Source organism: Takifugu rubripes, chromosome 16 (assembly GCF_901000725.2).
Source record: "Takifugu rubripes chromosome 16, fTakRub1.2, whole genome shotgun sequence".
Lineage (NCBI taxonomy): Eukaryota > Metazoa > Chordata > Actinopteri > Tetraodontiformes > Tetraodontidae > Takifugu > Takifugu rubripes.
Window position 1 is genome coordinate 8,530,751 of NC_042300.1, and position 9,439 is coordinate 8,540,189.

General features: G+C 49.3%; 1 protein-coding gene across 6 annotated transcripts; it reads right to left on the bottom strand.

Moving 5' to 3' along the window:
* Positions 1 to 8: 8 nt before the first annotated feature.
* ncoa7b (nuclear receptor coactivator 7b) lies at positions 9 to 8,662 on the bottom strand. 6 transcript variants are annotated; one of them, XM_011612077.2, is made up of 17 exons: positions 8,597 to 8,662; positions 7,629 to 7,782; positions 5,662 to 5,819; positions 4,655 to 4,725; positions 4,478 to 4,585; positions 4,312 to 4,395; positions 4,118 to 4,234; positions 3,857 to 4,041; positions 3,385 to 3,530; positions 2,711 to 3,265; positions 2,464 to 2,635; positions 2,219 to 2,366; positions 1,981 to 2,106; positions 1,743 to 1,895; positions 1,520 to 1,615; positions 1,363 to 1,436; positions 9 to 1,275 (listed from the first exon to the last, which is right to left on the bottom strand). In XM_011612077.2, exons 2-17 carry the CDS (start codon positions 7,664 to 7,666, stop codon positions 1,140 to 1,142), a joined length of 2,367 nt encoding a protein of 788 aa, XP_011610379.2. In that variant the 5' UTR covers positions 7,667 to 7,782; positions 8,597 to 8,662; the 3' UTR covers positions 9 to 1,139. The 6 variants fall into 6 exon arrangements, with proteins under 6 accessions (XP_011610379.2, XP_011610380.2, XP_029704961.1 ...); XM_011612078.2 differs by lacking the exon at positions 8,597 to 8,662 and adding an exon at positions 8,417 to 8,543; XM_029849101.1 differs by lacking the exon at positions 8,597 to 8,662 and having other exon boundaries at positions 3,391 to 3,497; positions 7,629 to 8,219.
* Positions 8,663 to 9,439: the final 777 nt, after the last annotated feature.

The window sequence follows — 9,439 nt, forward strand, 5'->3', positions numbered from 1 at the left end:
AAACACAACCCATTTAGCCAACATTTATTTAAATGTAAAAGTAGTTGCAATAACAACACAATAAATAGATCCTTTAGTGATTACAGACCACAGCAGTGTTTGGTTCACAGGAAGTATTTGTTCGGGCAGCATTCACAGTTCGAGCACTGACCAGCAACAGACAACAAAGCTCATGTCTACATGAAGCAGTAACTGGTGAAACACGTTGCAGGTATGATAGGAGCTGTCGGACGTTCGCAGTATTGCAAATTCATGCACAACAAGCCAGCGTCAGACAGGCAGCGAATGGCCGAGCGTCCCTTTCCCCGCCTCAGTCGCGTGAAACTGTTACTATGCGACGAAGAGATGTCTAAAAACAAAAGTCCCTTATAAGTTTCATGAGAACCTGACCCGTGGGTGAATGAGAACATTCATGTAACAACACTGAGAAAGTGGTTAAATTACACGTGGTCACCACACAACCGTGACTCCATCTGGTAGTGCACAAAGAGCTTAAAACAAATAGAAAATTAAAACATTTTTGGTCATTGCAAACATTCCCTGGCTCTGCTTGTTTTGGTCTGTTCGGATCGGTGGAAATGTCATGGAATGTTCTCAGTCTGCACGACGTTCCAGGTAAGAGAACCCGGCAGCTTGTGAGTTAAGTGAAGGTTTTCTGCTGTAAACATTTAGCATTGAAATGTGAATTATTGGTGCTGAATCTAAAACGTTTCAACTCGCGATCCTGTATTTGAAATAAACCATAAAAAAACAAACAAAAAAAAAAAAAACGTTCCTCCAGCATGAGACAACTGACACAACAATAAAAAAAAACACACTTTTTACAGGATTAACCTCAACAGTAACAGCCCTCTTCTGGCATCATGGCTAGAGAAGCTGGACGCGATGTCTCATGTAAGGCAACCGAAGACCCGAGATGACTTAACCAGGCTTTCAGGGGGCTAATGCACCCCCGGGTCAAAGCCCACCTCAGAACAGCACACGGGAGATTTCCTCTTCTGCCCTCAGTAACGTTTCCGCTCACAAAATAGTTAGTGCCGATGTGGGGTAGCTACATTTACCTCCAAGCAATGTGTATTAAGCTTGGGAGGGTGTTTAAAGATTTGCAGCCGATGTGGGAATAAGTGGGGCAGGAGGGGCTACTCGAAGGTCCAAACCTCCACGCTGTGGATATTGAAGTCCTGCTGGGAGGACAGCGGTTGGTTGTTAAAGGTGGCGCATTTGGTGGTGGTTCCTCGGTACAGTTCAGCATCCAGCCACAGGCCCAGCTGACCGCTGCAGGGGAAGGGTCGGAAAACAGGAGCGCTTTATTTTGTTTTACCCGAAAAAGCTTTGAAATTTAAACAAGCAGTGCAGACGTACCCTCCTCCTCCCATCTGGAGAGAGTCGGTATTTCCCTTAACGAAGTAAGAATTCTCCCCCGTCCAGCGGTACACCTGCACAGACAGAAACGTCTCGGGTCTCAGGAACAAATCCAAACAGCGACGGCAGCTTTGAAGCGGACGCAGATGTGACAAACCTTGATCTCAGGACAAAAGCTGTAGAGGAACGTCTCGCCTGTCCCGTAGAAGTGTTCGCTCACTCTGAAGGGATGAGTGGAGAAGGCCCCAAATATCTGCGATCAGAGGATGAAAACACTGCTGAAGTCAAACTAAGACACACAAACATGTGTCAGCATATGAAATCAATTCCTATTGGCTGCCTGTCTGGTTGAACTGATGCTGGCTGCTTCCAAAACACACCCGATTATCTGCGTCTTTGATGACCAGCAGCACAGGACTGTCCACGTCTACCAAACTTCTGTACAGGGTCTTCAGGCTGGTCCCATGTTTCACAGTGCTGTAGGCCAGCCTCCAGGGGTACCCCTGCACGCGGGCCGGCAGGCGACAGGAGAGCTGCGGGGAGAGAGAGGCCATAACCGACGATGCTTCCGAGAGCTGAAATGACCACGTTGAACGTTGTCTGCGACGTGTGCGGAACCTTCTCGATGTCGGTGTCCTGCAGCAGGTCGCTGGTGTCGCTGAGCATCGGCAGAGCCTCTGCGGACAAGTCACAGTCGCAGCTGCCGAAACTCTGCCGGCGCTTGGCCTCGTCAATGGTGATGATCTTAGAGCAAAAAGGAGCAGACGTGTAAAGCAAAGGTCAACCCCACTGTGTGTGTGTGTGTGTGTGTGTGTGTGTGTGTGTGTGTGTTGTCAGGGTTTCAGCGCGGGCTCACCTCCCAGCTACAAGAGGCAGGATCGCCGAAGAAGTTGTCGATCATGTCTAGCTCGTCTTTCTCCACAACAACAAATCCCTGTTCCCGAGCCTCCTTTCCATACACATCTGGAGACCACTGGACGAAAAATGAGTACAGATGGTCCACTCTGGAATAAACACACACCCAGACAGAACATTGGGATGGGAGTGCCAATTCTTTTTGGTACCGATTTGTGTACTGGTGAAAGAGCTGCTCATCCCCACCTCTCTTGTGGGACAGCAAACCAATACTCTGGCTGTTTGCCCCGCCCTCCAAATGTATGGATGGGGCTGGAGGTCAGGCCAGAGGTGAAGGACTTCCTCATGGGTTTCCCCACTTTGAAACACAGGAACATGGGTGGGTTTTTACTCCTCTCCTCCGATGAGAAGAGCATGTCTACACCAAGTGGAACGGGAAAAAAAGAGTGTTAGTGTCATTCGCATGAACTGACTCCAAGCAGAATGTTTCTACCTTCTATAGGTGCCTGCATCCTCTGCAGCAGCCATGATTTCATCTCTGCCTCGTAGCTTTCCCTGTGTCTGTCCATCTCCAGACTTCCAGAGGTAGGTCTGTCAGGACTTTGAGTCTTCATGCTAGACGTCTCCAGAACCTCAGAACCCTGCGAGAGACTCAGCTGTCTGTTTAGGTCCACTGGACCGGTGCTTGTTCTGTTGAGCTGCTCTTCAGTGCCTTCATTTTCAGTGTCTCTGGTTTCCATTAGCTCCTGTTTGGTGGGTTTATCCGTCAGTTTTTCAGCCTCTAAAGCAGACTGCAGGGACTCCCCATCCTCTATGGAGCTAGTTTGAGCTACGCCTTCATCCTCATCCTCATCCAGCTTCTCTTTATTTGAATCAAGGTTGGACTTGTTCTCGTCTTCAGACAGGCAGGGTCCCACTTCCTGTTGGCTCTTGGCGGTTATGGAGGACAGGCCCTCCGTGTCCACTGTGCTCCCATTAACTGTAGGCTCCAGCTCTGTAAAGCCTTCATCTGATGGAGACTTCTCTGCCTGCTCCTCCTCTGTGTTTGCTGGTAAGTTTAAAATCAACCAAGGACAGTAAGTAGTGATGAAAACACTGCGATAATGAAATGTTGCCATGACAACACATGTGTCCATAAGTCTTTTGCACAGAGGCAATAATTCACACCTTTACCGCTTCCGAAATCATCCAAGACGATGGGCCGCTTGGGATCGAGAGCTTCGTAGCGGCTGAAGGGGTTGAGGTCCCGCTCTGATGGTAGCTGCTCCCACTCACCGGGCCTGTACACAGGACAAAAATCCTGGGGTAGGTCTCTGTGAGTGGGGCGGAACCACAGGACATATACCACGGCGCCAGTGAGGATGGAAATGGAGAAAAAACAAAGGGGGGGGGGGGGGACAAAAAGAACCAACTGAAATTATGAATGAATACAGGGACAAAAACAATCGTGTGACATGTAAGAGCAAATTCAAAATAACAGAACTGAGGATTTAAAAACGAAATAACTTAAAGTTCAAATGAAGAGATTGGTCGGAAATAGAGACTTGAAGGAGGAAAAAAAAGGAATTCAAGCTGAGGAGAGAGGCAGAAGTCACACAAACAGGGAAACAAGAAAATGGAGACGTGTGGGCGCTCTTACGACGGAAGAGCGTCTTTGAGCTTCATCCGGGAGACGTCGTCATAGAGCGCCACGGACATGACCTCCTCCATGGGGCAGATCAGGCCGTACTCCTCGCACCCGTTCTCGATCACCAGCGGGTCTGACTTGTGGGGGTCAAACATGATGTTGTTGGGGGTCACGATAAGAACGCCTCCCACCACTCCCTGCGACGACGATACAACCGGATCAGCGGCGCCGAGGGTAACAACAGTAAAGCTGGAGGGTCCGCCATCGACTTACCATGCCATCGGTGAAATACTTGCAGCTCATCTTGATGAATTTAACCGTGGCGGGGCTCTCGTCCTCCGAGTTGGAGGACAGCACACGGCGGATGGACGTGCAGTTTGAGCTTTCATCCTGTAGGTCAGACGCCGCGATCAGAACCTGAAACGGTCCCTGTCCACTAAACCCATCTACAATAACCCAGTACGTACACGTGAGGCGTTGTCTGCCGAGCCAATGGGGAGGGAGGGATTCTGGTCCTGCTCCAGCGGGTTACTGTCAGGAACAAACAGCTTCTGTAAAGATGGCGACAGTCAATGAGGAGCCGGTCAAGGGACGCGAGAGCGGCTGTGGTCGTCATGGCGCCGAGCTTCGCACCTGGCCGGGATAAACGCTGCGAGAAAAGAGCTTGTTCAGCTGGACCAGTTTGTTCGGAGTGATGTTGAAGTTGAGCGCGATGCTGTTGAGGGAGTCGTTGGCTCCCACCTGTCAGACGGGACAGAAACATTTCAGACCCAGCGCACGCCGCCGCCAACGAGTCGCAGTTTCACTCACGATGAACTCCACGGTCCCCGGCGGCCTCCTCTTCTCCCTCTTTGCCTGGTTTTTATTTTTACAGCCGCTATCTACGAGTGGATGCGATAAGACAGGAGAAGTCACATTGTGTACCGACTCGCCGACCATTTCCAAAGGTAAATTAGCATCGCGTGACGTGGTCACGAGCATTTCAACAACCAATCCCGCCCGTGTTTTAACTCCCCGGCCCACACATTCTGCAGCAGTTATCATAAAAGGTTCACAGTCTGACCCTTGAAGTTGGGAACTTCCACAGTCAGCGTTCTTCACGTCAACAACAGCGGGGCCATTAGCACAGCGCTCTCCGAGTGTGTAATGGCTCCGCCGCCTCCCAGGCTGTGACTCAGCATCAGACCGACAGACTCCAGCTGCGTCTGTGCTACTGCACCGAGTCGGCTGTTGCCTCGCCACTAAATCTGGGCTCGGCTGGGACAGCCTGCGGGCCACAGACGTGCGGGGTTGGACTTTGAGCGGATGGCGTGCACACACGGAGGTTTTAAATGACAGTATAGAGTGATGTGCTAGATGTGACGCTGTGGGTTTGAACATCCAGGTGACACAGATGGCTGAACGGCTGCGCACCAGACCGTCACAGAGCTAACAAATTCTCTGGATATTAATGTCAGTGGAGGAGCCCAATAATCCAATTTAGCAGATATCAAATTACCAAAAATGGTTGAACATGAGGCTGCCTAGATAATCCAATTTTGTCCTGTAGTAAAGTGAAACTTGAACCGATTTATCCAAATCATGTTCTCGCTGTGTGGCATCAAGCGCGAGGCTGCCGAATTACGCAACTTCCTTCTCTTTCTTTAAACTGCTGAGGTCGCTCATGCGAACACGTGTTCCGCTGCCGACGTTACTACCAAGACGGAGGAAAATACTTGGATTTTTCCAAACTGGTTTGAGTGAGCCAGCCTAAAAGCAAGCATCAACATTTACCACCAAACACCCTCAGACTGTATAAATGTGTCCAGGGGTCTGACCTGAGCCTGCAGGTAACGTCGGTGTGATTCTCTGTACTTCGGTTTTGTTGCTGCCATCGTTGCCCTTGGGGACGTCTGGACAGGAGATAATTGGCGGCTTCTGCTCGTTCGCGTTCTTCTCCGACTGGCTGGGCTTCAGCTGCTTCCGCCTCTTCAGCCTGTCGGAATTCCAAACGGGAACAGTCACACTTGGATCTATTTTTTAAAAAAAAAACAACCTCTGCAGTGGGGTCAAGGCGGCGTGTATAAAGGCTGATCACCGTCAATGATTCGGACGCGACCGAGGGGGGATTGGGTGGGGGGCTGAATATTTTGCCCCCGCCGCTCAGCTTGATGCAGCAAGTTGCCCTCTTTGCCGCATCAGCATAGTGCATAGTGCTACTTAAAGGGCACCAGCAGAGGGAAGGAATGGGGGAAGAACCCAAAGCCGAGTGTTTAAAGTGTTCAAGTGCTGTAATGGAGCAGCCTGAGAGGGTCGATAAGGCCCCAGACGGGAGACAACATCTCCCACAGCCTCGGCTCAGCCTCCTGCCTCCTGCTTGAACTCAAGAGTCTGCAGGAGCATCTGCTCGTTCACTCCGCTCCACTTCAGGGAGCGTCTTAATCTCTCTTCCTCCCTTCATCCCACCGCTACACCTCCATTTTATCTCCTCGACAACCTTTTGTTCGTAGGTTAGTGCTTTATTCCCAGCATGGTCAGGTTACTGTCATGCTTCCTATTCATCCAGCAACCTGTGCCTGGTGAATTCGCCATGGCGACCAACGTCACATTGGTCCACTGAGGAATGTGAGAATAATCCCGCATGCATTTCTTACCAATTTTATCCGTCCTGACTCAATTACTGGTATATTTGTTACACTGACTTTGTAAGTTTTGCATCCAGATGTTAAAACAAGTGTCTTGCTAAAAATTAAAGCAGAAGCAGAAAGTCTAGGAAGGGTTAACCCCTGTTGTCAGCGCATCTGGTCCAACACACTGGCCTTTGCAGTATCGGGCAGGAAGGGAGGGAGCACATGGTGCAACCAGCAAGAGCTCTGCACGTTAGAGCAATAACTGGTGGGGAAGATAAGACCAACGTTTCCCTTCCTGACGCCTTCGATCCGTGGAAACAATGAAACTACTCGTCTTTATAGCGTGGAGGCCCGCAGGAGTCTCCGGTGTTGGGGCCGAACTTTTCCACTTTTTATGTGCTCGCGTCTGGACGCGCCGTTTGGAGGAAACTCCCCCATGTTACGTAACAAATTCCCTTAAATCGCATGCACCTGGCAGGCTGAATATGAAAGGATAACAGTCATTTATATAGACTGAACAGATGGTTACATTTAGATGGCAATACTGGCGAGTATACCCCCCCAAATTCTGCTTACTCACTCACATTGTTGGTTCCACTCTCCATAACGAACACCTATGATACATGTCGTCTACAATACTTCATCAAGAAAAGGCTAGCTGGTCAGCACGCCGTAGCTCTGACGAGTCTTCCCTCCCGGGAATCATGTCGCGTTGCTAAAACCCGTGTAATGAAACAGAAGCTGGCCGGGTCGGCTCCTGCCGTCTGACGCCCACGAGTCCATATCAGCAGGGTGCAGCTCTCAGACAGGTGATGTAACGGCGACTACGATGCCCGACTGTTAAATAGGTGTCAATAAATATTAGCAGATATGGAACCACACACACACGAGCCACGATACTGGAGCAGGTAAAGCAAGAAACAAAAACCCTTTTGTTTAGTTCCTAATTACAGGCAAAAGATTTGTCTTTAATATTTCTATGTAAGATATCCATCTATATGTTATATATATTTCTACTTTTCCTTTTAGTGTCACTTAATCCCCTGCAAACACACACATCACAGATGCAAAACAAATACACGGGACTCGGGTAAAGATATGCCGTAGATGGTTTGGGGTGTAATTCATTCACATCTTTCTGCTGAAGGCCGATGAGAGAAGCCAACAACTCTTACCTTGCGAAATATCCCGGCTTCCTGTCCCTTTTTTCCATCTGCGCGGGTTCCTAAATCTGCATTTGGTCGAATGCATCCATATAAAACATGCAACTTTGCACGCTCAGCCTTTAAAAGCACCTCTCAGGCCGTGCACTCCCACCTCGTCCTCGTCCTGCGGAGGGAATAAGAAGGGCGAATTAGCATCCTCTTTCACCAACGAGCACTCAGATGGAGAAGACCATTAGGAGGTGAAGCCTAAGTGGGAGGCGACGACAGCGTTTAGATGAGCGTGCTGGCCCGTTTCAGCAGCCTCCGGCCGACCACCGGGCTGGGAAAGTGCACCCATGCAGCACGGACACGTCTTAAAGACGGTCCGGTCGGATGTAAACACGCAGCCGAGCACGGTGGCTACACCGCCCGCTAGCTAGCCGCAGGATCCCAGGATTTAACCGATAACAGTTCACGTCGATATCGCGGCGTCTCCTAAACCCAATCACGCCGTGCGCAATCTGCGTTATATAACGAGGTAAACGGCCGGTCGCAGATAAAAGGCCGCGTCTGAGCGGTGTTATCCAGCGAGCTGCGTGGTCGCCCTGATTAACCCTGCCTCCGAACCTAATCTATGAATCCGATCGTTGACCGACGGGTGCTCGGGGTGCAGAAGCAACAACAAAGCGAACACACGCACACGCACACGTATCGCACAGCCGCGTCGTTACAAGCGCGATCGCTGACACTGTAATCCGGATCGAACATGTCACGCTAACCGTATAAGCTAGCTGCGTTGTAAACGGGACAATAGCAACCTGGCGGGGATAGGTTGGTTATTTTTATTTCTTTTGGCTCTCTCGCTTAACAGAAGTCGCTCAAGAGAAGTCGGTGTTATTCCTTGTGAGATTCGGCCTGGCGCTGACGCCAAAGCGCAGAAAGACTCGTTAAAAAGGCAAACGAGAGACTAGTTTAAGCAGCTAAAAGTGTCTCCTTACCTTGCGTGCATCCTCAAACAGCTCATGTTAAAATCTGGACGACCCCCCCCCGCACCCACCTTATTGGTGCGCCCCCTGGTGACGTAATGTGTTACTGCAACGTTACAGTTAAAAAACCCGATAGGTTGACAGCGTCCCTGGCTGTGGAGCCGGGTTCGATTCCCGGTCAATGAACTTCCTGTCGATAGCACTTTAGACGAAAATAGTCAAAACTCGAATAATGGCATGCCATAATTTTATTGAAATAAATATGAATAATTAAATATAGAATATATATCATATATCATATATAATGATTAGGAATGTGTTTTTTTGACGAGATTAAGGTTGTACCAGACGTTATTCACATGCCTTTCCTGTATTAGAAAGAAAGACGCTATTTTAAACACTAAATGATGGTAAATCCAATAATAAACTAATTCAGTGAAGGGAGGGGGGGCAGTATGGGGCTCCTTTGACGCCAGTAATCTTGTGAAACTGTTGACTCGTTTACCAAAGACCACGGTGGGGCTTTTACCTTAGTCCACCGCCAGAGGGAGACAGTTCACAACAAATGGGATAAAACAGACTGAGGCGACGCGTCGGTTGCTGAAGCGTCGATAACATGCAGGTACTCTGATTTTGGTGTTGCCATTTCAGTTTAAATAGACAACAACTAACAGTGGCATATTTGCTTCAACGCTCTTTGCAGAGCAACATATTCATAGTGTTGAGGGATTATTTAAAGTACAATTGAGTGTTTTATTTTAGTTAACTCTTGAGTTGACTTGGGTTTATTTCCTTTTCACTCTTGAACGGTGGCGCTTTGAGACTTTCATTTAGACGTGCTGTATGGAAACCTAT